The 25,656-nt window shown below is 52.8% G+C and overlaps 1 protein-coding gene across 1 annotated transcript in view; it reads right to left on the bottom strand.

Moving 5' to 3' along the window:
• Nucleotides 1-730: 730 nt before the first annotated feature.
• Nucleotides 731-25,656, bottom strand: part of LOC119567553 (zinc finger protein 724) — an 80,876-nt gene continuing 55,950 nt past the window's right edge. The window contains exons 5-7 of the mRNA XM_037914019.2: nucleotides 15,474-15,611; nucleotides 8,603-8,729; nucleotides 731-6,042 (exon numbers count right to left, since the gene is read on the bottom strand). Of these exons, the coding sequence (XP_037769947.2) occupies nucleotides 5,009-6,042; nucleotides 8,603-8,729; nucleotides 15,474-15,611 (1,299 nt within the window). The 3' untranslated portion in view covers nucleotides 731-5,008. The remainder of the gene's footprint in view (nucleotides 6,043-8,602; nucleotides 8,730-15,473; nucleotides 15,612-25,656) is intronic.

Below are 25,656 nucleotides of genomic sequence, written 5' to 3'. Positions count from 1 at the left end.
CCCAGAGGGAATGAACAGAACAGGGAATCATCAGGAGATCCTTTCCCTGTTGCTCATTCCCAGCTTCTAGCAATCAGAGGGTAGGGACACCACCTTTCTGAGGGGGGTTTCAATTCTGATAGGCAGCTCCTTCATGTCTCTCATGACATGCATGTATAGATTCGAGCACAACAGGGCACTGGTCTTGGGCAGGACCTGGAGGTGTGGCTGTAAGACAAATAATCATGTTCTTAAATGAAATGTGACACGTATTCATGGGTGGCAGGTATCACAGGCCAGGGGATGCAAAGACTCCCCAAATAGCCAGCCGTGGCCCTGCCCATGCTCTGCCCCATGGCCCCATCCTGGGTTCCCTGCTCTCCCCCCATGGGGCCAGCCAGCCAGCAGGCCGGGACTCAGGGCAGCTGGAGCAGGGCTCCTCTGGCCACAGTGGAGGGTCTGGGGCCCTGGCGGGGAAGGGTGCTGGAAGGGGCAGAGCCTCAGGCAGAAGGGGCGGGGCTGGGGCCAGCCTCCCGGAACAAGTGGTTCACGCGCCACCCGTGCCTGTATTTCGTAGGCCGTAAAGGAACGGGGAACAAATTGTGGCATGAGGATCAGGCCTAATAAAGTGTACACGCACACACCATCTTAGGACACACACACAGGCACCAGCTCAGAGAGGCTTCCTTGACAGCCTCTGAACCTATTCAAGGCCATTTCTACTCATAATTCCAGACTAAGGACACTGGGAGTTTGAGAAACTAAAATTCTACTTTATAATTTCAAAGCAAGAAATAAAAAGCCCCCCCCCACTGCCCCTCCCCCCAACGCCCAGCTCAGCGTGGTGCATTTCAACCCCAGTCCAGCCCAGGACAGTGTCGCTTCCAGCTCCTGCAGGCCTCAGCAACGGAGCCAACATTTTACAGTGGGCAGAAAAGTGCAGCGGCTCCGGGAGAGACGCTGGGATCTAGTCACAAATGCTCCGAGAACAGGAAGCCCAGGGAATGTGGTTTCACGGGAGCCAGAGAACGGGGTAAACTGACAGCAGTGTCGGCATCTCCAGTCCCAGCCGAGGCTTTTATCTCCCTGGGGATGCACCTGATGGGTGGGGCAGAGACAGTCTCCCCCCTAGACGGGAAGGGGTGACCAGGTGGGCTGTCAGGTTGCTTGTCTCTCTCTGGCCTCAGAGATGGAGGCAGACCTGTCTTCAAGGTTAGTCAGACCTACTGACATCCCCTGCTTCCTTCTCAGCTCCGCACAGCCTCGTCCTCTGAGGAATTAGATGCCCCCTCATCACTCAACTTGAAGCATCATTCGTTGCCCTGTAGGATTCAGGTATGGCTTCACCTGCTGCTCAGATGGCATTTCTTGTCTCTCTCTGGCCTAAGTGCAGTGAGTTAACAGTTCTCAGACTCAGCAGTCTGGCTCTCCAGAGGAAACCTTACCGTTCCCCCTGTCTTCCGCCTCCCAACCTCTCCCACCCTGACTGGATCCCATGTCACTGCAGGGATCCATCCATAGCTTCCTTCTCCATATCACTTGCTGTCTCTTGAACTGCGACCCTCACAGTCACCCATCAGTGTGTATGTCGATACTTATTTATAATGTTCATTGTTCAAACAACATTAAAGCCACCTGGCGAAGGGTGGGGAAACAGTAAAAAAGCAAATGAGAAAGGACTATTCTGGCAAATACTCAGTTGTCAGAGGCAGATATCCAATAAATCCACTGTACATCCCACCAAGCCAAACTAATATCCAAGTATGTGATCCAAACGTCTTCAGGAAAGAGAGAAACCCAAAAGTACAAGAGCTGAAAATCCAATTTCAAGTTCACATCCATTGAAATCCAGGCGTATGTTGCCTCTGACTCAAATTCAGGAGACCAGATTTGCCCGTGTTCCTTTTTAAATTGGCTACACCTACTTCACTTTGTGCCTCATTAGTTGTATTATTTACAAAATTTTAGCACCATCATAGTGAAAGGAAAACAAACAAAAAAATCCCCCAAACTTGCAAATAATCCCCCAAATAATCTGAATTTTGCAAGGAAAAAAGCCCTGAAGCAGAAGCCACTTTGCCAACAGATGGAAACCGGGATTTCAATTCGGAAGGATCACACCGTCTCTGGGATTCAATTGCATTCCTCTTCCAGGTCTGTGACACTTTCCTCTCCAGCCCTCACGAATCTGATTTAGGATCAAAGAAATCAAAGTGCATGGAGAGCCGACACTTTGGGAGGTGGAAGGGTGGAATGTGGGGAGGATAAACAATCCGTGAGCTAATGTGGGGTAGGGGATGGGGGATCAACATTGTGATGGAGGGAATTTCTCTGACTCATCCCATCACCCTCCAGTAACCCACAGGCTGAGTCAATGCATTTTTCTGTCCCGGCTCTAGCTATTTTAGCATCTATTCAATTCTGCTTCATAAAATACAAAAGGTAGAAATATAAATGCTCCTCAGTACAAGCCAGAGCAAGGTGAGACTTGCTTGGAATGACAAAATCTGTCCCAACAAGGGGGAACTTGGTGCCTGTAACCACCACGTCTCTAAAGGAGGTGCTGCTATAAATGAGATCATAGAATCATAGAAGATCAGGGTTGGAAGAGACCTCAGGAAGTCATCTAGTCCAACCCCCTGCTCAAAGCAGGACCAACACCAACTAAAATCATCCCAGCCAGGGCTTTGTCAAGCCAGGCCTTTAAAACCTCTAAGGATGGAGATTCCACCACCTCCCTAGGTAACCCATTCCAGTGCTTCACCACCCTCCTAGTGAACTAATATCCAACCTAGACCTCCCCCACTGAAACTTAAGACTATTGCTCCTTATTCTGTCATCTGCCACCACTGAGAACAGCTGAGCTCCATCCTCTTTGGAACCCCCCTTCAGGTAGTTGAAGGCTGCTATCAAATCCCCCCTTACTCTTCTCTTCTGCAGACTAAATAAGCCCAGTTCCCTCAGCCTCTCCTCATATGTCACATGCCCCAGCCCCCTAACCATTTTCATTGCCCTCCATTGGACTCTCTCCAATTTGTCCACATTTCTTTCTGTATTGGGGGTCCAAAACTGGATGCAGTACTCCAGATGTGGCCTCACCAGTGCCGAATAGAGGGGAATAATCACTTCCCTCGATCTGCTGGCAACGCTCCTACTAATGCAGCCCAATATGCCAGTAGCCTTCTTGGCAACAAGGGCACACTGCTGACTCATATCCAGCTTCTCCTCCACTGTAATCCTCAGATGCTCAGAGTCGGTCAGGAACACTGGCTGATGTTTGACCCAGATCAGAGGGAAACATGCTAGCTAACCCCAGCTGAACCCAGACCATATTTCCTAGCCTCAGAGGCTGATGCTGCCAGGGCTGAGGTGTGATTCCTACGCCTCTAGCCTTTTCTAGGCCTCTTTCAAGGGCTGTATGGAAATCAGTCCCTGTCAATGACTGAACGTGGAGGGGGCAGATCAAAGGGGCAGAAGGGGTGAACAACAGGGAGCAGAATCTCTCTAAGCCCAAACCTTCCCTCCCCTCTTACTCCATTATCCCCAAATACTAACTAGTGCCAGCTGAGAGCCCCATCTGGTTCCCATCTACACAAGCACCAAACCTTCAGTCTCCCAGTTTCTGGGTCCCCTAATATTTCATTCCCCAGAACCCAACGCCCTGGGGGACTGGTAGAGGGGAGTGGACACATTGTCAGCTGTCAGGGACACGTCCCTTGCAGTGAACAGCTCCAGGTAGTGGAGTGGGAATGGGTGGCAAGGGATGGATCACTTGATGAGTGCCCGTGCTGTTCATTCCCTCGGGGGCACCTGGCACTGGCCACTGTCGGAAGACAGGACACTGGGCTAGATGGATCTGACCCAGTCTGGCTGTTCTTATATAGGCTAGTGGGGGAGCCCAGCCCAGGGGCTGGTGGAGATGGGGGGTGGGGACAGGTGTGTAGAGTGAAGGTGGGGCCTGGCCCAAGTGTCCTTCTCCTCATCTCCATGACAGGGGGATCCTGTCTGGGAAGGGAAGGGCGAGGGGGGAACTTCAGCCAGGCAGAGGGAGTGTCTGAAGGAGTTTCTCTCTCTCCCTTCCCCCACCTGTGGCCCATCAGCTCAGCAGCCAGGGTTGCAGCAGGGAGGGGGGGGCTGATGGGGGCTTCTCCTCCTCTGCCTGGGGTTTGCTTAGACCTGGCAGAGCCAGAAGGTCACCGATCAGCTCAGGTTTGGCCGCTGCTGTGTCCTCACCCCAGCGATGGGCAGCTGGATGCTTGGGAGCCAAATGCCACAGACACATGTGGGAATTAGGACCTGGTTTGGCACTGGTAGAATCCCCACTGTGTGGAATCTCTGAAGTCTGATATCAGTTAAAGTCTATGCTACAAAGTTTGCTGGCATAGCTATGAACATAAGAACATACTGGGTCAGACCAAAGGTCCATCTAGCCCAGTATCCTGTCTTCCAATAGTGGCCAGTGCCAGGTGCCCCAGAGGGAATGAACGGAACAGGTAATCGTCAAGTGATCTATCCCCTGTCGCCCATTCCCAGCTTCTGGCAAACAGAGGCTAGGGACAGCATCTCTGCCCATCCTGGCAAATAGCCATTGATGGACCTATGTTGGCGAGGAGTGTGAAAAAAATCATACACCCCCTAGACAACATAGCTATCCCGGAAAAAAAATCCCAGTGTAGACGCAGCTAGTGCTTCTGTGGGCTTAGCAAATGTCCTTCCAGGAGGTGGTTTAGCCATTTCAGCAGATCGCCTTCTGTTGGCTTAAGCTGTGTCTCCACTAAGAGACTTTGCCAGCAGAGATATACCCAGCCAAGGCTCTGCAGTGTAGACAAGCCCGTTAACTCTGTTTGAAGGATTTTCCACGCTAAGGACATTTAAGAGGCATCTTCCCTGTATGGATTTGCCGATGGCTGGCACAGTCAGATAGTTATAGCTGCTCTAGACAGCAAGTGTGAAAAATCGGGACAAAGGTGGGGGGTTAATAGGCGCCTATAAAATTGGGACATCTGGTCACCCTAAGCTGCTCCCACATTCAAGGTTTTTGGGCCATGTGAAGTCTCTGATGCGTAGTAAGGTTTGAGCTCTGATTGAAACGTTTCCCACAGTCGAGGCATTTATAGGGTTTTTCTCCAGTGTGGGTTCTTCTGTGCCTAATAAGGGTTGAGTTCTGATGGAAGCTTTTCCCACAGTCAAGGCATTTATAGGGTCTCTCCCCCGTGTGGATTCTCCGGTGCGAAATAAGGGTGGAGCTGTCGCTGAAACTTTTCCCACAGTCCAAGCATTTGTACGGTTTCTCTCCCGTATGGAATATCTGATGTTTAATAAGCTGTGAGCTCCAGTCAAAACTTTCCCCGCAGTCTAAGCATTTATAGGGTCTCTCTCTCGTGTGGATTCTCTGATGCGAAATGAGGTTTGAGCGGCAAATGAAACTTTTCCCACAGTCCGTGCACGTGTAGGGCCTCTCTCCCGTGTGCAGTCTCTGGTGAGTAATAAGATCTGAGCTCTGATTGAAGTTTTCCCCACAGTCGGGGCATTTGTAGGGTCGGTCTCCCGTGTGGAGTCTTTGATGCGTAATAAGGTTGGAGCTCTGATTGAAGCTTTTCCCGCACTCAATACACTTGTAGGGTCTCTCTCCGGTGTGGATTCTCCGATGAGAAATAAGATTGGAAGTTTGACTGAAGCTCTTCCCACACTCCGTGCATTTATAGGGTTTCTCTCCCGTGTGGGTTCTCCGATGAGAAATCAGGTTTGAGCTCCGATTGAAGGTTTTCCCGCACTCAGTGCATGTGTTTTTTCTCTCTTCTGTGTGGATTCTCTTCTGGGCTGAGGTTTCCTTGAGGCTTTTACAGCCTTCCTCATAATTAAGGGTCTTACCCACTCTTTTCCTCTGTTGGTTGCCCAGCCGCTTCTTTGACTTGTGCTGTTTCCCCCAGATTTTTCCCTGCTCGCAACTCTGGGGAAAATTCCCCTTGGATCTTTCCGACAAGGTCCCCTGAGATGCCACTTGCTCAGGACCTTCCCGCTGTAGATTCTCCTCCTTTTTGTCATTCTCCATCCCATCACCTGCTGGAATAAAGAGAAAGAATTCAGACATGAATCATTTCCCATGCTTGGGTGAAAGAAAAGAACAAGGAAGAGTGAAGAGGGAAAACACAACACAATAAGTGTTGGGGAAAATTGAGAAAGGTATAATTTACTGAACCATCTGTAATTGTTCCTTCTCTGAAGTGGGCGCCAGGAGCTCCATGATCCATTACAACTGGGTTACATCTCCACATCATCCAAGCATAGAGGGGATGATGTGTGTGAAAGACAGAGAGAAAGTAGTAGTAGAAGAAGAAGAGCCACCATTCTTGAAAGATGAGGAAAAATAACCCTGTTGTGGTCGATCACAGAGTAGGGGGGTGAGGTCCTACATCTATCAGCCAGGGTGGGTGGGTGGGAAGCCATACGTGACATCCACCATGATGATACAGCTGATTAGGTCACACTGATGACTGCCTAGGAAGGAATACTGTGGAAAGGGATCTGGGGGTCAGAGGATCACAAGCTAAATATGAGTTAACAGTGTAACCCTGTTGCAAAAGCACAAACATCGTTCTGGGATGTATTAGCAGGCGTGCTGTAAGCAAGACACGAGAAGTCATTCTTCCGCTCTACTCCATGCTGATACAGCCTCAACTGGAGTACTGTGTCCAGTTCTGGGTACCACATTTCAAGAAAGATGTGGACAAATTGGTGAAAGTCCAGAGAAAAGCAACAAAAATGATGAAAGGTCTAGAAAACATGACCTATGAGGGAAGATTGAAAAAAAATGGGTTTGTTTAGTCTGGAGAAGAGCAGACTGAGAGGGGACATGCTACCAGTTTTCAAGTGCATAAAAGGTTGTTACAAGGAGGAGGGAGGAACATTGTTCTCCTTAAACTCTGAGGACAGGACGAGGAGCAATGGGCTTAAATTGCAGCAAGGGCGGTTTAGGCTGGACATTAGGGAAAACTTCCTGTCAGGGCGGTTAAGCACTGGAATAAAATTGCCTAGGGAGGTTGTGGAATCTCCATCATGGGAGATTTTTAAGAGCAGGTTGGACAAACCCCTGCCAGGGATGGTCCAGATAATACTTAGTCCTGCCTTGAGAGCAGGTCCCTTCCCGTCCTATGACCCCTCCTGGCCACAGCCCTGACGTGGGTGAGATGAGGCAGAACTGGGAGGGTTCATTCACAACATGTTTGTGGGAGTCTCCGCTTTTTGCCTCACGCTCTGATGCCTTCTCTGTCAGTTTGATTGACTCCCCAGCTGTTCGGGCACCTCTCGTAATTCCCCCCCTTTCCTCAAAGCCCTGGAGATCCGGGACCCACGGCTCTTCCCCTCGTTCCAGCCGGGTGATCAGGCCAGGTTGGGGGAAGGGGAATCCTGCTCGGGGTGGCGGATGAAATCAGACCAGATCAGGGCGTGTCAGGCATTGGGAGAGTGTTTGTCACAAAGACGATTCCTTGATCTTAACCTGGCCCCGCGCTGGGCTCGGGGGACATGGAATCTGAACGGATGGGACCATGGTTAGGAGCAGCGCAAGGTTCCTAAAAGTGGGGGGCACCAATGCCTGACCCATGGCCCCGCCCCCGAGCTGTTCCTTCCCCCTGAGGCCCCGTCCCTTCCCCTGAGACCCTGCCCCACCCCACCCCTTCTCTCCAAGCCCTCCCCCTCGCACCACCCATTCCCCCGAGCCCCTGCCCTCGCATTGCCTGCTTCTGCCTGAGCCCCCACACTGCCTCTTCCCCCAAGACCCCACCTCCTGCTTGCTCCTCTTCACCCCCTCCCTCCCATCGCTCGCCCTTATGGCCGGTAAAAAGAGGGAGGGCATAGCCCCCTGGCCACCTCCGTTCTGGCGCCCCTGATCGTGGTCACTGAGCCCCCTTGGGATGGGAAGGGGGGAGATGTGCCTTTGACAGATTTGGAGCCGCTCTGTAGTGAATTATGAATATTATATGTTCTCTTTTTCTGACAGATATAAGGGTGGTGGCTGCAAGACTACAAGGGGTTAATTCAAGAAAGGCTTGGCTGGAGGTACACAGGAAGACAGTGACTTCAGATAACCACCCTTTGCACTCAAGATACACTTGTGCTGGAGGCTAACAAGTGATCACTTAGGCACCCATAGGTGCTGACTTTTGGTTTTCCCAGGGCATGCTCCACCTTGAAGCCCCGCCCCTACTCTGCCTCCCTCCCTGAGGCCCCACCCTCACTCTGCCCCTCCCCTGACACCCTCCCCTCGGGCCTATTTCTAAACCCCAAGAGCCCAGAGCCCTGCCCAGGGATGGAGCTAATCCCAGGAAGGGAGGAGAAGTGGGATTCTGTGTGTGAATGAGAATTGAGACAGGCGGGTCAGGACCGTTCTTCTGACACCTTGAGATCTGGAGGGGACGGGGATAATGAGCATCATAATGGGTTTCGGACTCCTCCATCCTGTGGGAAGGGGTGTGGAGATCTGAGTCTCTCACCCTGGATCTGAGGATTATCAGGCCCATGCCCCTGAAATTGAAGTGACCAGGGAAGACCCTGAGAAGAAGCTGAAATGGCCACATCCCAACTCCCTCAGCTTCCAATAACTGAGGCGACAAGAACCCCTTACCCGGCAAGGTCACCGTCTCGTAGTTCTCCTGCATGACGTCCCTGTAGAGGGCTCTCTGAGCGGGGTCCAGCAGAGCCCCCTGCCCCTGGGTGAAATACAAAGCCACCTCCTCGAAGGTCACCGGCCCCTGAAACAGCAAGAGACCCCCACTCAGCACCTGCTGCCCCAGCCACAATCCCACTAGTCGCAGGGGTGGGGGACCAATAAAATGGAAGCTCTGGGGGGTAGAGCCGGTGCACCGTACTGGGGCAGCCCGGCTTCCCCAGGGGGCAATTTAGAGGGCCTGGGGCTCCCAGCAGTGGCTGGAGCCCCAGGCCCTTTACATTGCCTCCAGAGCCCCGCTGCTGGAGCCCTGGGGTAGCGGCTGCAGGGCTCCGGCAGCTATTTAAAGGGTCTGGGGCTCCCCTGCTTCTACCGCCCGGGCCCTTTAAATAGCCCCTGGAGCCCCGTCGCCGCTACTCCAGGGCTCCGGCGGCTATTTAAAGGACCACGGCGATAGAAGCAGGGGAGCTGCGGGCCCTTTAAATAGCCCCTGGAGCCCTGGGGTAGCAGGGGATCCAGGGGCTATTTAAAGGGCCGTGGCTCCAGCTGCCTCTGCCGCCCCAGTCCTTGAAATAGCCGCTGGAGCCCCGCCGCTTCCCCAGGGCTATTTAAAGGGCTATTTAATAGGTCGGCTATTTAAAGGGCCAGGGCGGTAGAAGAGGGGAGCCACGGCCCTTTAAATAGCCCCCGGAGCCCCGGGCTGCTGCTGCTACCCCAGTGGGGGGGGGGGGCACTTACCTTACAGGGTGGGCTGGGGCTGGCTCTGACCCTCTCAACTCCGCCCCTTCCGCCCTAGGCCCCGCTCCTTCCGGGGGCCAGAGCTGGCCCCAGAGTACCGGTAAGTCACTCGACTTACTTTCACCCCTGCTGGGGGGGTCAGAGATAGCAGAATCCCACCCCCACCCTGCTCAGAGCAGCCAGGAGGCTTCAGGGTTGGGAGAAAGAGAGAGCTCCTTGTCCCTCCCAGCTGATGGAGGAGGGCAGGGGCCCTCCCATTTATCACACACCTGCTAGCCACAGGCTGATACAGGAAGTGGAGCCTGCAGAGAACTGGGAATACCATTCATATCATATTTCCTCTCATACATGAGCATCTCCACTTCCTCTTATTTATCACCTCGGCTCCTCGCATTAGACTATAGAAAATATTTTTTTAAAAGTGTTACTTATATGACTCTTTGCACTTGGATTTGTCGTACCTATGATGACTTGAGGCTGGTTTACAAGCTTGGGTATTGGTACCATGATTGCCCTGGTATCCCCCTCCCCCCTTACTGGTTAGTTTAAAACCCTCCCGGTTGTTCTGGCAGCTCCCCTATCACCCGGGAGTTCGGTGACCCTACCACTGAAAGAGAGGCTGTCAGAACCATACGGCCTCCTCTCTCCATAGCCCGCGCTGTGACAGCTAGTGAGGATGCATGGGCGTGAGTTGGTATCATATAGCCTCCGTATAAATCCATGGTACGCCCACGTCTTGAATACTGCGGGCAGATGTGGTTGCCCCATCTCAAAAAAGATATATTGGAATTGGAAAAGTTTCAGAAAAGGGCAACAATACTGATCAGGGGTATGGAACAGCTTCCGTATGAGGAGAGATGAATAGGACTGGGACTTCTCAGCTTGGAAAAGAGACAACTAAGGGGCAATATGATAGAGGTCTATAAAATCATGACAGGTGTGGAGAAAGTAAATAAGGAAGCGTTATTTACTCCTTCACATAACTCAAGAACGAGGGGTCACCCAATGAAATGAATAGGCAGCAGGTTTAAAACAAACAAAAGGCAGTATTTCTTCACACAATGCATGGAACTCCTTGCCAGAGGATGTTGTGAAGGCCAAGACTATAACAGGGTTCAAAAAAGAACTAGATAAGTTCATGGAGGTTAGGTCCATCAATGGCTATTAGCCAGAAGCTGAGAATGGGAGACAGGGCATGGATCACTTGATGATTACCTTTTCTGTTCATTCCCCTAGGGCACCTGGCATTGGCCATTGTCGGAAGACAGGATCCTGGGCTAGATAGATCATTGGTCTGACCCAGTATGGCCATTCTTATGTTCCCCCTCTCCCCTTGCATTGTTACCACCTGGGGATGGGGAAGGGATTCGCATCCTTCTTGAAATAGGACACGCAATGCAGTGACTTGTGGAGGGAAGCCAGATAAGCATCAATGAACTATCAGAAACTAAAAGCACTGGGGGATAATTAGTGCAAATCCCTAGGCTGGTAAATGAGTCTGTAAAAATACCGCCCTTTCTTGTGAAAATTGCATACCCGGGGTTAAAGAAGCCTAGCAAGCAAAGAATTGAGAATGTAAAAAGGGGGAAGGGTTGGAAGGACTTTGAAACCAACCAGGGTCTCCATGTGGAAGGTGAGTGAGGGCTGATAAGACAGGCTTGCGTGTCAGCTGTTTGTTACAGTGATGGGGAGTTCAGTTTAGGACCTGCTTTCTGCTTAAAGGTGGAACTCTTCTAATCACTCTAAAATCTGCATGGGTATTCGGATTGTCTTGAACTTTGCTGTGCGGCATGGAAACAGGGAGGCGGCTTAGTGACCGACATTTAAGGTTGTTTGGTTATGCGGTTCCTGAGATACATCTCCCCCACCCCACCAATAAGGTTCTTCTTAAGGTTCAGGGATTCTAAGAACATTTTTTTTGCACAGCCTAGGGATCAAACCAGGGCGCTGCTTTGGCACAAAAGTCTCAATCCCTTGAGAGATACTTCAGCAAGCGCATGACACCCCCTACCCCTTTGGGTCAGCAAAATTGAAACTTGTATTCACCGAAGAATTTAGCTGTCTAGTAGGCACCTACACGCTGGCTTGTGCCTGGTCCTTCAGAACAGTCGTAACCGTCATGGGGATGTGTCACTTGGGGGTGACCGGAGACTTATATTGTCAGGTGCAGCCAGCTCCTTATTGGATTATTGAATTAATAAACAATTAAGTAATTAGTAACTTCAATCTGTATCACATTCAGTCATGTTAATTTGATCAAATTTCTAAAAAAAAAAAAAAAAAAAGATCTGACACTGAGGTATTTTTAATTTTTTTTTTTTTTTGGCCTTTGTAGACGGAATTGGGAGCCATGAATAAGGAGCTGGCAATAAGAAGCCAATTTCAGCCTCCTAACAGTTCTACCAATCAAAGATCTACCCCAGCGGCTTTTAACCTTTCCAGGCGACTGTGCCCCTTTGAGGAGGTGATTCGTCTGGCGTACCCCCAAGCTTCACCTCACTTAAAAACGGCCTGCTCACAAAATCAGACAGGAAAATACAAAAGGGTCACAGCCACTAGTATTGAACAGTTGCTTCCTTTCTCATTGTTACCATATAATGGTAAAATAAATCCATTGGACTAGAAATATTGGACTTCCATTTCAGTGTATAGTCCGTAGAGCAGGATAAACAAGTCATGGTTTGTATGGGATTTTAGTTTGTGCTGACTTCACTTTGTGCGCTTTTTATGGAGCCTGTTGTAAACCTAGGCAAATATCTAGATGAGTTGACGTCCCTCCTGGAAGGGGTCTGGGTACCCCCAGGGGTACGGGTACCCCCGTTTGTGAACCACTGGCCTAGCCCATGTGTTTGAAACCCTCTGGGCTCCGTGATTCAGCTTCTACCAGCTTTCCCAGATGTGCCTGTGGACGTGGGGGCTAATTCCATTGTTTCAGCCACTCGATTACAGTGCCTTCGTCAGCGTTATTCTGAACGGAAGGCAGGGGCCAGGCCTGCCCCATAACGAGGTTTAGCCCAACCCATAACAGCATTTACACCCTAATCAACTCAAAGTCACCTCTCGATCTTCTTTTCGAGAAGCTAACAGGTTGAGCTCTGTAAGGGCAGGTCTACACTGGGAACGCTGCATAGACACCATTGCAGCAGTTTAAGGGAGATGCTCTAGGTGAGGGGCGGGCAAACTTTTTGGCCCAAGGGCCACATCTGGGTATGGAAATTGTATGGCGGGCCATGAATGCTCACGAAATTGGGGGTTGGGGTACGAGAGGGGGTGAGGGTTCAGGCTGGGGGTGCAGGCTCTGGGGTGGGGACAGAAATGGGGAGTTCAGGGTACGGGAAGGAACTCCGGCTGGGGCAGAGGGTTGGGGTGCGGGGGGCAGAAGGGTCTGGATGGGGGTGCAACCTCTGGGGATGAGGGGCTGGGGGTGCAGGAGGGTGCTCCAGGCTGGGACTGAGGGCAGGAGGGGGATCAGGGATGGGGCTGGGGTTTGGGCCACGGGAGGAAGTCAGGGGTGCAGGTTCCGGGTGGTGCTTACCTCAAGAAGCTCCAGGAAGCAGCGGCATGTCCCTTCTCCAGGACCTACGTGGAAGGGCGGCAAGGCTGCTCGGCGTGCTGCCCCGTCCACCAGCACTGCCCCTGCAGCTCCCATTGGTTGCAGTTCCTAGCCAATGGGAGCTGTGGGTGCGGCGCTTGGGGCGGGGCCAGCGTGCAGAACCCCCTGGCTTCCCCTACGTGTAGGAGCTGGAGGAGGGTCATGCTGCTGTTTCCGGGAGCTGTGCAGAGCCACAACATGCATGGAGCAGGGCAAGCCCGCGACCCCGCTGCCCAGCTGGAGCGGGGCAAGACCCAGACCCCGCTCCCCGGTGGGAGCTCGAGGGCTGGATTAAAACATCTGAAGGGTCGGATGTGGCCCCCAGGCCGTAGTTTGCCCACCCCTGCTCTAAACGGACAGAAGAAATATCTCCCTTCACCTTAGTTAATCCACTTCTGCAAAAGGGGGAAACCAAGAAGCTCTCCCACCGACATAGTGCTGTGTACATGGGGGTTAGGTCGTTATAACCACGTTGATTGGGGGGATGGATTTTTCAGCCTCTGAGTGATTTAGTTAAAAACATAAGAACGGCCATACTGGGTCAGACCAATGGTCTATCTAGCCCAGTATCCTGTCTTCCGACAGTGGCTAGTGCCAGGTGCCCCAGACCCAATGAACAGAACAGGGACTCATCAAGTGATCCATCCCCTGTCGCTCATTCCCAGCTTCTGGCAAACAGAGGCTAGGGACACCATTCCTGCCCATCCTGGCTAATAGCCATTGATGGACCCATTCTCCATGAACTTATCTAGTTTTTTTTTAACCCTGTTGTAGTCTAGGCCTTCACAACATCCTCTGGCAAGGAGTTCCACAGGTTGACTGTGCATTATACTTACAGAGGTCTGTAGTGTAGACCAGACCTAAGACTCTTGCTATAAAGCACATTCTCCGGCCCCTGAATCTTTTCTGCACACCTTTCCAATTTTGCCAACACCCTTTTTAATATGGGGACACCAGAACGGCAGGCAGTATTCCAGTACCAGTCTCACCAATGTTGCAGAAATGTAAAATCACTTTCCTATTCCTACTCACTGCTATTTAAACATGGGGCAAAATCCTGAAGCCAGGGTGGGTAGGTAATATCTGTTATTGGATAAACTTATATTGGTGAAAGAGACAGAGCTCTTCGTCAGCTCAGGCCCAGACTTAAGTTGAAGTGCTCTGTGTAAGCTTGAAAGCTTTTCTCTGTCGCCAACAGAAGTTGGCCCAAGGAAAGGTATCCTCACCCACCTGGACTTATTGAGCTAGGGGACTATACAAACACAGAACAGACCTCTGCCCTTTGTGCCTTTGAAAATCAGCCCCTAAAATCCTAGTGTAGACAAGGCCTTTAAAAATATAATGACAGAATAAAATAACAAAACAAAATCTTGAGCTAGCAGGCTTTGTCCCTTTGTAATTTGCTTATAGAAAGAAAAAGATCGTGGAGTCATTGTGGATAGTCCCCTGAAAACATCCACTCCGTGTGCAGCGGCAGTCAAAAAAGCCAACAGAATGTTGGGAATCATTTAGAAAGGGATGGATAATAAGACAGAAAATATCAGATTGCCTCTGTAGAAACCCATGGTATGCCCACACCTTGAATACTGCGGGCAGATGTGGTCGCCCCATCTCAAAAAAGATATACTGGAATTGGAAAAGGTTCAGCAAAGGGCAACAAAAATGATTAGGGGTATGGAACAGCTTCTGTATGAGGAGAGATTATTAAAATGGGGACTTTTCAGCTTAGAAAAGAGATGGGGGGGGGTAGGATAGAGGTGTATAAAGTCATGAGTGGGGTGGAGAAAGTAAATAAGGAAGGGTTATTTACTCCTTCTCATACCACAAGAACTAGGGGTCACCAAATGAAATGAAATGAATAGGCAGCAGGTTTAAAACAAACAAATGTATATATTTCTACACACAACACACAGTCAACCAAACTCTTTGCCAGAGGATGTTGCAAAGGCCAAAAGACTAACAGGGTCCATAAATCAGAGGGGTAGCCGTGTTAGTCTGTACCCACAAAAACAACGAGGAGTCCGGTGGCGCCTTAAAGACTAAGATTTATTTGGGCATAAGCTTTCGTGGGTAAAAAACCCACTTCTTCAGATGCAGGGTTCATAAAAGAAGTGGAGGATAGGTCCATCAACGGCTATTAGCCAGGATGGGCAGGGATGCAAAACCAAAATCGTATTCCACTTGGTTGGGCATTAGCTGACTCTGGAGGAGATTAAAGCAGCTTTGTACAAATTGTTACTCTAATAAACACTGATCATACAGTGGGTTTCTTTTCCCAAGACAGATCCCCAGCTGCTCTCAGTTGGCGGCAGCTCCATTGACTTCTCCAGAGCGATGGAAATTCACACCAGCTCATGGAGTTTGCAAGGCACACGCACTTCGCACCCCTACACTGCACCGGGATGTGAAAATTCACTTGTGAAAAATACACACCCCTGGCCTAATCCTCTCCCCCCCCCCCGCACATAGAGGCGTAGTGGATGGGAAGGTTTCTTTTACCTTGGCTCCAAGACTTACTTGGTGCTGTCCCTGCGGGCAGAGGCGCTCAGGTGGGATCCTGCCCAGTCTGGAGGCCCAGCTCTGCGTGGGGTGGGGGAAAGGGGGTTTGGGACTCACCCAGACAGCAACAACAAAGAGTTACTGTAGCCACCAACCGGGGAGTGCAAGTCACATCACTTCCTGCTGCCGGGCCAGCGTGACCCCAGCCCAGCTCCCGTCTGGGTCCTAGCGATAAACTGCATGGCACCGCAGCCCAGAGGCGCTGGAAGGAGGGGGGCTGCCGCACCCCCCCGGCTTGAAGTGGTTTCCATCATATGCAGGGTTTGCAGTTTGGTTCAATGGCTCTCAGCCCCCCACCCCCACACACACTGTACAAATTGTTCCAACCCCCCAGCTGCAGCTCCCCCACCCAGCCCCAAGCCCCCCTGCCTTTTTGGGGATGCGCACCCCTGGACACGGGCAACCTCTCCCAGCCCTCCATGGACCTTAATCCATGACTCAGAGTCCGGGGGTGATTCACAGGATTCCGCCCCGGTCCCCCAGGGGGGTCCTGCTTTGGGGGCCAGTGTTAGGGTGACCAGACAGCAAATGTGAAAAATCAGGATGGGGGTGAGGGTAATAGGAGCCTATATAAGAAAAAGCCCCAAATTTCGGGACTGTCCCTATAAAGTCAGGACATCTGGTCATCCTAGTGTACAGAACGGGGCTCATCCAGAGGGCTCTGGTTTTTGCACAGAGAGGGAAGCTGTGCTCCCTCTGTGTCTTGTTTATCTTCCTGGGTCAGATGCCACCTCCCCGTCCATTGTGAGCCGGGAGCCCGGACTGAGCAGCTGCTGCCCCCCAGCGGGGTCTGTGCGGGGGAAAGACCCACATTAACCCCCCTCTGTGCCCAGCCCAGGGGTGACTGGAACCAGCCCCTGGGCTCTGCCAACACCAGCCCCTGAGCCGGAGCCTGCAGGTGATGGGGAGAGACTTGGGGAGAGGGCTGGGGGTAGGGATAAAATGCTATCTGGTAGGGGGAGGGATAGCTCAGTGGTTTGAGCATTGGCCTGCTAAACCCAGGGTTGTGAGTTCAATCCTTGAGGGGGCCATTTGGGATCTGGGGCAACTGTGGGGGATTAGTCCTGCTTTGAGCAGGGGGTTGGACTAGATGACCTCCTGAGGTCCCTTCCAACCCTGATAGTCTATGAATTTGTTACCAGTAGCAATTACTCATATTAAACTAAAAAGAAAAGGAGTACTTGTGGCACCTTAGAGACTAACCAGTTTATTTGAGCATGAGCTTTCGTGAGCTACAGCTCACTTCATCGGATGCATAGCATATCGTGGAATGAAGTGAGCTGTAGCTCACGAAAGTTCATGCTCAAATAAACTGGTTAGTCTCTAAGGTGCCACAAGTACTCCTTTTCTTTTTACGAATACAGACTAACACGGCTGTTACTCTGAAACCTGTCATATTAAACTGCTACTGGACCCAATCGGCTACTGGTGTGGGGTAACCAATTGTAACCAGCAGCAGTTTCTGATGCAGGAGGTTGTGCTTATTTGCTGACTTGTCCTAATTTGCTCAAACTCGACAGTGGCGTGGGACACAAGCAGAAAGTCTTCAGCTTCCAAACGACCCTGCCTGGTGCACGCGTGTACTGATGAAGCGGGCTGTAGCTCACGAAAGCTTATGCTCAAATACATTGGCTCGTCTCTAAGGTGCCACAAGTCCGCCTTTTCTTTTTGCGAATACGGACGAACACGGCTGCTACTCTGAAACCTCTTAACAGAGTGAGGTCATTTAAACATCATTTCTTTCGCAGCTTCGCTCCCTGCGCGGACAAAAGATAGTGAGAGCAATACTAGAAACACCGACGTCATTGCCAAAAGGACGCGCAAGTACTCATGCAGACTGCATTTTCAACCCGTGTTTTAAAAATATAAATTAAATAGCTCACTGGCGTGCAGCTGCACAATAACAAAGCGAAATGGTGACGTGCTAAGAGTAATTCAGGGAATCCAGCTGCAGACAAGACAAACTGGTGAACTGCTAGGCCTTTAGGCGGTCAGACACGCTGGTGAGGGATTCTTTGTTTCTGTGGGGCGTATGTAAAATATTTCACTGACTCAGGTCTCCTGCAGCACCTCACTGGGAGGGAGAGGAGCTGCGGTGACTCGTCATCGGGGTGCCTTGCGCCTTTCAGAGCCCAGCCCTGGGAAGCCCCTGCTGTCTGTGGGAGAGGAAATAAAAAAGGCCCTCTGCCCCCGGCCCCCGCTCTGTTTTTGCAAACACGGGTGTCTCAGTCCCACTGGGGTAACTCTTACCCCCTCTGCCCCTGCCTGTGCAGGGGTTTTATCCTATGTCATCCCCTGGCAGCGTCTTACCCCTGGGCTTAACCCTGTCTCCTTTCCCCACTCCCTCCATCCCTGATTTTGCCCTTCAGCCCCTATCCTAACCCTGACTCCAGCTGCTTGGCCCCCCCGCGACCAGTCAATTTCTGTCCCCTGCTCAGAACCTGGCCACCCCCCTGCTCCGATTTGCCCCCTTTTTAACCCCTGTGAAAAGCAATCAGCAGAATCTTATGGCTAATAAGGGCAGGGTGAAGGGCAGTGGCTTCAGCAGATGTTACTGAGCACGCTCAGTTCGTGTGAGCATGCTCAGTGTGCCCCAAGTAGCAAATTAAGACAGAGAGCAGTTTTTCACACTACACAGAGCAGGACAGTGACTCTGCAGAGAGAGCCCCTGCTCACCCCCTTCTCTGCTCCCCCTGTGTCCCCAAGTCCCAGAGCTTCTGCTTGTACTGAGATGCACTGACCCATGGGAAGAGGAATGCCCCTGGGACAGACGGCCAACAGGCAGAGGGGGAGGGAAGAAGCCGGAGACAGCAGACTAAAATAGAGAGCTGAGATGAAAGGGGCAGAAGGAGACATAAGTAGGGTCAGAGGTTCCCAGTTCCTGCTGCAGCATCCCTGGGCAGATTAACTGCCCTGGGAACAAGGTGAGCAGCAGAGACTGGAAAAGCCAGTTCCTGCCTCTGCCAAGTCGGGGCGCTGCGCTGCCCTGGGGGGACAATTTCAGGGGGGACAGTGCTGTAGCTCTGTGGGCAGAACTCCGTCATGTAGACACAGAGACAGCGTCCATCGACAGAGTACCATCACCTCCCCAGCCGACGGTAGCGAGGCCAATGGAAGCATTCTCCTATCCACCTAGCTGGGTCTATGCTGGGGGTTAGGCTGGTGTAATGTCTAGGGGTGTGGATTTTCCACACTGCACTGAGAGAAGGAGGTGTGTCAGTGGTCCCCAAACTTTTCAGGGTCATGCCCAACCCCCCAAGCTGGGGCCAGGAGCAGGGCTGTGGCTTGTGGGGGGTGCAGACACAGGAAAGGGGGCCGAGGCTGGGGCTGCAGCTGGGGGTGGGTCTCGGGCCGGGGCGGGGCTGGGAATGGGGCCAAGGTTGGGGTTGGAGCTGGGGGCGGGGCTGGCTGGGTGGTACTCTCTCCCCGCCTCCCCATGGGGGGCTTCAACCGGGGCAGGAACGGGGCTGGGAGCAGACCCGCAGCCAGGCTGCAGTGGAGGCTGGCAGCTGGGCCTGCCACCAGGTACGGAGCCAGGATGGGGCTAGGCACAGGGCCAGGAGCTGGGGCTATAGTTGGGGGCGGGGCCAGAGCAAAGCTGGGGGCGGGGCTGGATGGCACTCTCTCCCCATCCCCCGAGGGCTCCATCATGCCCTCCCTGAACATTCCTCCCCCACAGTTTGGGGACCTCTGAGCTCTGTCAACCTATATTTCAAGTGTAGACCAGTCGGGTTTAAAATGTGGGTTTAGTCCTGGTGGGTCTGTGCTGGAATAAAGCGACTCCGAGTTTTCCAAGCGTGGCTGAGTCTAGAACATTTTTCTGCAGGGAAAGAAACCTGGGGGGAACCTGGCTGCGAGACGGACTCATGCCCCTCCTGAGACCTCCCCCGTTACCCTGACAGGCTGCTTTATAATGACCACGTTTTGCTCCGGATCGACCCATCTGCTGTGTTCATTTTGAGGGAATAAACGAGCCCAGAGAGTCTTTGCCCAGCCCTGTCTCTGAGCCTTAAACAGTTAAACATGATTTGGGGTCCTGAGTACAGAGACCTGGATTTGCTTCAGCCCGTGGCAAGCGGTAGACAATTCAGGCCAGAGTTCTGGGAAATTATTCATTTCCAAGAGAAAAACAAAAGAATCAAAACGTTGTGAAATTGAAACGGTGTGCTTATGCAAAATTATTTTAATCCAACCTTATCGGTGTCCCCGTTCCAGAGAGACGATACCGGTTAGAATCACTGATGTGGTCAAACAGTCCTTCTTGGCGGGGAAGAGTTTGTTCTGTGCCTGCGTTTGGACTCGCATGGTGGGAACTTCCCCTGCTTTTGACAAAACAGGCAGAGACAAGCGGAGAAGAGAGGGGATAGGAATGGGGGGGGCTATAGGGCGGGGGGGAAGTACAGCTTTTGTTGCTGCTCTCAAGACCCAAGTCCAACAACTGAGCTCCCCGTTGGGGTAGGCCTGCTAGACCCCATTTAGGACAACGCGTCCTCCCCGGGGACGGGGAAGTAAAATCTTTGTCACGATCCATTGCAGCTGTGTTCTTTCTCCTCCCCTTCTGAGCACAGAGATGCGTCTCTGTTTGTCGTTAACCTCTCTCTCCAAGGTCATGATGTAGGGTTTGTCTACACTTGAAGTGGCCATAGACACTACCTACGCTGCTCCCATCGCTGTAGTTAATCCACCTCTGCAAGAGGCAGTAGCTAGGTCAATGGAAGAATTCGTCTGTCGGCCTAGTGCTGTCTACACAGGCACTTAGGTCGGCTTAATTACATTGCTCAGGGGTGGATTTCATCACAGGAAATAAGGTGTGAGCTTTGACTGAAGCTTTTCCCACACTTGGTGCATGTGTTTTTTCTCTCGTCTGTGGGGATTCTCTGCTGGGCTGTGGTTTTCTTGAGGTCCCGACAACCTTCCCCAAAGTTAGGGGATCTAATAACTTTCTTCCCTGGCTGCTTCCCCGGCTGCCCCTCTGACCTCTCCAAGAATCTAGGAAATGTTATCTATGGAGCTTCCTAAAAAGGCCCCATGTGCTTTCACTTCCTTATGACCTTCCTGCTGTGGATTTTTTCCTGCCTGGTTCTCCCTTAACATCCCATCACCTGCTGGGATAGAGAGAGAATCCAGCCAGGAGTCACCGCTCATGCTGAGGAGAACGGAACAGTAAAGAGGGGCAACACAACCCAAGTGACAAGCTGGCCTAATTTTCTTGTGTAGACCAAGCTGTGGTGCCAGCAGGTGGAGCTGGTGAGAGAACCGAATGCCTGAGCTTCTCGGTGTACATTTCACCTTGCTCGGTGATGCAGCAGTTATTGGGGTGTGTTTCCCCATCTTGGCTGGGTGTGACCTTCCTTCTGCCCATACCGGGGATGTCCATTCTCCCCCTCATGCTAAAGACTCTCTTTGTGTTCCCCATTCCCCCTGTCCCACCGGGGCACAGACTCTGTGTCTCCTTATTCCTCTATCCAGCCATGGCAGGGTCTCCCAGTCCCCTCTCCCCAATAGCAAGGGCTCAGTGTACCCTGCAAACCCTCCTCACCCCATACCAGGGGCTCTGTGCCCCCCACTCCCTCCTCACCCCCACCAGAGGCTCTGTATGCTCCTCAATCCCTCCTCACTGCCGCCACAGGTTCTGTGTACCACCAATCTGTCCTCACCCCCACCAGGGGGCGCTGCGTGCCCCCCAATCCCTCCTCACCCCCAACACAGGCTCTGTGTGCCCCCAATCCCTCCTCACCCCCACCAGGGGCTCTGTGTGCCCCCAATCCCTCCTCACCCCCACCAGGGGGCGCTGTGTGCCACCAATCCCTCCTCACCCCACACCAGGGGGCGCTGTGTGCCCCCCAATCCCTCCTCACCCCCACCAGGGGCTCTGTGTGCCCTCCAATCCCTCCTCACCCCCACCAGGGGCTCTGTGTGCCCCCAATCCCTCCTCACCCCCACCACAGGCTCTGTGTGCCCCCAATCCCTCCTCACCCCCACCAGGGGCTCTGTGTGCCCCCCCAATCCCTCCTCACCTCCAACACAAGCTCTGTGTGCCCCCAATCCCTCCTCATCCCCACTAGGGGGCGCTGTGTGCCCCCAATCCCTCCTCACCCCCACCAGGGGGCGCTGTGTGCCACCAATCCCTCCTCACCCCCACCAGGGGGCGCTGTGTGCCACCAATCCCGCCTCACCCCACCCCGGGGGGCGCTGTGTGCCCCTCAATCCCTCCTCACCCCACACCAAGGGATCTGTGTGTCTCTCCTTTCCCCACCTCCTTCCAAAGTACATTTCTTCCCCCTGGGTGGGAAGGGAGGTGTGGCTGGCTAGTATCCGCGCTCCCTGCACCCCAGACAGAGCAGACTCGGGGGGAGGAAGGATCCAGCTAGGAAGAAGGCCGACATCAAGCCTCGTTCACTCCCCTTCCCGCTGGCTGAGCATCTGCCCCTCAGCTGTCAGCCATGAGAGCAAGGAGCAACTTTGTAAAGCGCAAATGGTTTTGAGGTTTGTTTCTGACGGTTTCCTCCAAATCACTAGGGCTCTGCCCAGCGATGCCTAGACCGTTCCCTGACATTTTGGAGTGGATCAGCGCGAGCTCCGATGGGCGAACAGGTGCATCGCGGTCCACGAGGCAGCGATTGCGACGGGGAAGGGAGGTCCTGCCTGACCCCTGCAGCGACAGGAGATACAGTCAGGGTAGGGGAGAGCACGTAGCAGAGGGAGACAGAGAGCTGGGAAAGTGACAGCCAATGGCAGATTACCGCCATGCCCAAGGGCCCCAACCAATTTGGGGCCCCTGGAAAAAATCTCCCCAGGCCGTGGCCCCGGGTCTGGAGGAGCTCTGCCACGGTGGGGTGCACAGAGCTTCTCAGGTCTCGGGGCTGCAGCGGGATGGTGGGAGGGAGCGTGGTGGGGGAAGGGGCAGAATGGGGCGGGGCCATGGGTGGAGCAGGGGATGGGCCATGGGGAAGGGGTGGAACAGGGTAAGGCTGTGGGCAGGGCTGAAGACAGAAGGGGCGGAATGGGGGCGGGGCCACAGGCAGAAGGGGTGGAAGGGGGGGGGCCACAGGTAGAATGGGGAGGGCCCATGGTTCCAGCACCCCATGCCCCCACCACTTACTCTGCCCAGAGCTCCAGGTCGGATGATCAGATGTCCTGATAGGGACAGTCCCGCTATTTAGGGGTTTTTCTTATATAGGCACCTATTACCTCCCACCCCGTCCCGATTTTTCATGCTTACTATCTGGTCACCCTAGCCCCAGGAGACCTTAATCAGTCTCTGCTGGCAGCCCAAAACAGCGGAGGCTGAGAAATGTTACCAGGGCCGCAAAGAAACGAAAAAGGTCCCTAGAGCGGCAGGCGAAAAAATCCCTAAATTCTAAAGGGCCATGAACATTGCTGCTGTGAAGATGTGGCTGAGCCAAGTGGAGAAGGAAGGCCGGGATCTCAACAGGCGTGGAACCAAATTACCCCAATCGCTGAGGCCGGAGAGATAGAGACGAGGAAGCTTGCTGGTCACCCCTTCCCCATTTGCCCCTGTCCTGCTTGGGGACAATGGAGATTCTTTCCCCCTCCTCTCGCGGACAATTCAGGGATGTCCCCAAAAGAATAAAAGCCTCAGCTGGGAGTGGAGATGCCGGCACCGCTGTGAATTCACCCCATTCTCTAGGTCCCTCAGAGAGGGGAGGGATAGCTCAGTGGTTTGAGCATTAGCCTGCTGAACCCAGGGTTGTGAGTTCAATCCCTGAGGGGGCCATTTAGGGATCGGGGGCAAAAATTGGGGATTGGTCCTGTTCTGAGCCGGGGGTTGGACTAGATGCCCTCCTGAGGTCCCGTCCAACCCTGAGATTCTATGATTAACCAGAGCTTCCCTGGGTTTTGGGCTTGCGGAGCGTTTGCTCCTAGGACCGGATCCCAGCGTGTCTCCTGGATTCTTGGCACTTATTCTTCCAGCTGCAAGAGGTCGCACTGGTGCCGGTGCTGGGGCTGAAATGCACCAGGCTAGGCTGGGGATGGGGCTTCAACCTTTTTATTTCGACCTTTGGCGCCATAAAGTTGAATTTAGTTTTGTCAAACTCCTTTGCCTCAAATCACCAGTAACAACGGCCTGGAATGGATCCGGGGGGCCACCTGGGAAGCCTCTCTGGGTTGTTATTTCCCCAGCCCCGAGCACCACAGATGGCACATTACACAGCTGCCAGAGCTACGGGTTTTCACGCCCTTCTATGACTGTGCAGGGAAAAGCCGTTGTCTGCAGGGGAAATCCCCTCTGCTGGCATTTCCCATTCAAATCGGCCAGGGTAGGAGGGTGGGGGGGGATTTTTTTGAAGTCTGGTGGAATAGCCAGGAGGAGAAAATGTTTTGGAGGATGGGGGGTGGTATTTGTAGGGGAAGACACACATGATGCCACTTCCCTTCTCCACCCCCAACTCTGCCTTGTATGTCGCTGAAGGGCAAGGTGCCGTGGGGGCCTGGGGCCACATCACTTTTTACCATCCATAAGGGCAAGCGACAGGGGAGAGGGAGCGGAGAGGAGCGAGTGGGGGGGCGGGGTCTTGAGAGGAAGAGACAGCATGGGGGTGGGGCCTTGGGTGAAGGGGCGGGGCAGGGTGAGGGCAGAGGTTCAGGGGGAGGGACAGCGCAGGGGGCGGGGCCACCATTTGGGAAGCAGCGGCCCCCCCACACTTTTAAGGAGCTTTGGCCGCTCCTGCAAGGTGCCCCTTTGTGGTTTGGCTCGGTCAATATCTGTGGGCCCCCAGAGGATACAGGTCCCTTTGAGGAAGATCCCTTAGTCATCGAGGGGTCATTGAAAAACTATTTGCAAACCCAGTTCTTCCTCAGAGCTGTATTGATAAGTACATAAGAACGGCCATACTGTGTCAGACACAGGTCCATCTAGCCCAGTGTCCTGTCTTCCGACAGTGGCCAGTGCCAGGTGTCCCAGAGGAAATGAACAGAACAGGGAATCATCAAGTGATCCATCCCTTGTCCCCCATTCCCAGCTTCTGGCAAACAGAGGCTAGGGACTCTATTCCTGCTCATCCTGGCTAATAGCCATTGATGGACCTATCCTCCATGAATTTATCTAGTTCTTTTTTGAACCCTGTCATAGCCTTGGCCTTCACAACATCCTCTGGCAGAGAGTTTCACAGACTGACTGTGCGTTGTGTGAAGAAATACTTCCTTTTGTTTGTTTTAAACCTGCTGCCTATTCATGTCATTGGGTGGCCCTAGTTTTTGTGGTATGAGAAGGAGTCAATAACACTTCCTTATTTACTTTCTCCGCACCGGTCATGATTTTATAGACCTCTACCATATCCCCCCTTAGTCATCTCTTTCCCAAACTGAAAAGTCCCAGTCTGATTTATCTTTCCTCATACGGAAGCCGTTGCATACCCCTAATCATTTTTGCTGCCCTTTTCTGAACCTTTTCCAATTCCAAGATATCTTTTTGAGAGGCGGCGAGCACATCTGTACACAGCATGAAAGCCAGGCAGGGAGCTCTGCCGGCTGTCAGTCAGGATGGCAAGTCCTGAGAATCGCCCAACATGAGAGTGTGACACCGGCTACTCCCACCTTGACCTGGGTGAAATGAGGCGGAACTGGGGGAGTCACTCACAGCACAGTCGTGGGAGCCCTGGCTTTTATCCTTCCCTCCCCAGACGGTTTCCGTGTCAGTGTCACTGATAACTCACCTGCCTGGGCACCTCTCGGGATCTCCCTTTCTGCAGGGCTGTTGACCTCTATCATATCCCCCCTTATTCATCGCACTGGATTTCCAGAAGCAGAGTGTATGGATGGTCCATTATCCTAACACATGTCTGACTAGGGCTGTGATGGCCCCTCAGTAGCTGTGCCAGACCACGGCCCCAAGGGGTGGAAGTTGGCAAAAGGGCAGAGCCCCCACTACAGCTTCCTACACTACTCCAGTTCTCTGCTATATTCCCCCTCATTGCTCTGATCCCCCCACACTGTTCCAACACACACCACTCCAACCCCTCTCTTCCCCCCAGCAATCCCTGCATCACACCCATTGCTCTGCTTACACCACACCTAACTAAAAAAATGTCACAGCCACCATAGGAGGGGAACCCTTTTAACATTTTTATCAGTGACCTGGAAGAAAACATAAAATCATCAC

Source organism: Chelonia mydas, chromosome 14 (genome assembly GCF_015237465.2).
Source record: "Chelonia mydas isolate rCheMyd1 chromosome 14, rCheMyd1.pri.v2, whole genome shotgun sequence".
Taxonomy (NCBI): domain Eukaryota; kingdom Metazoa; phylum Chordata; order Testudines; family Cheloniidae; genus Chelonia; species Chelonia mydas.
Note: the sequence above shows the minus strand (reverse complement) of the source record. Positions and strands in the feature narration are given on the sequence as shown.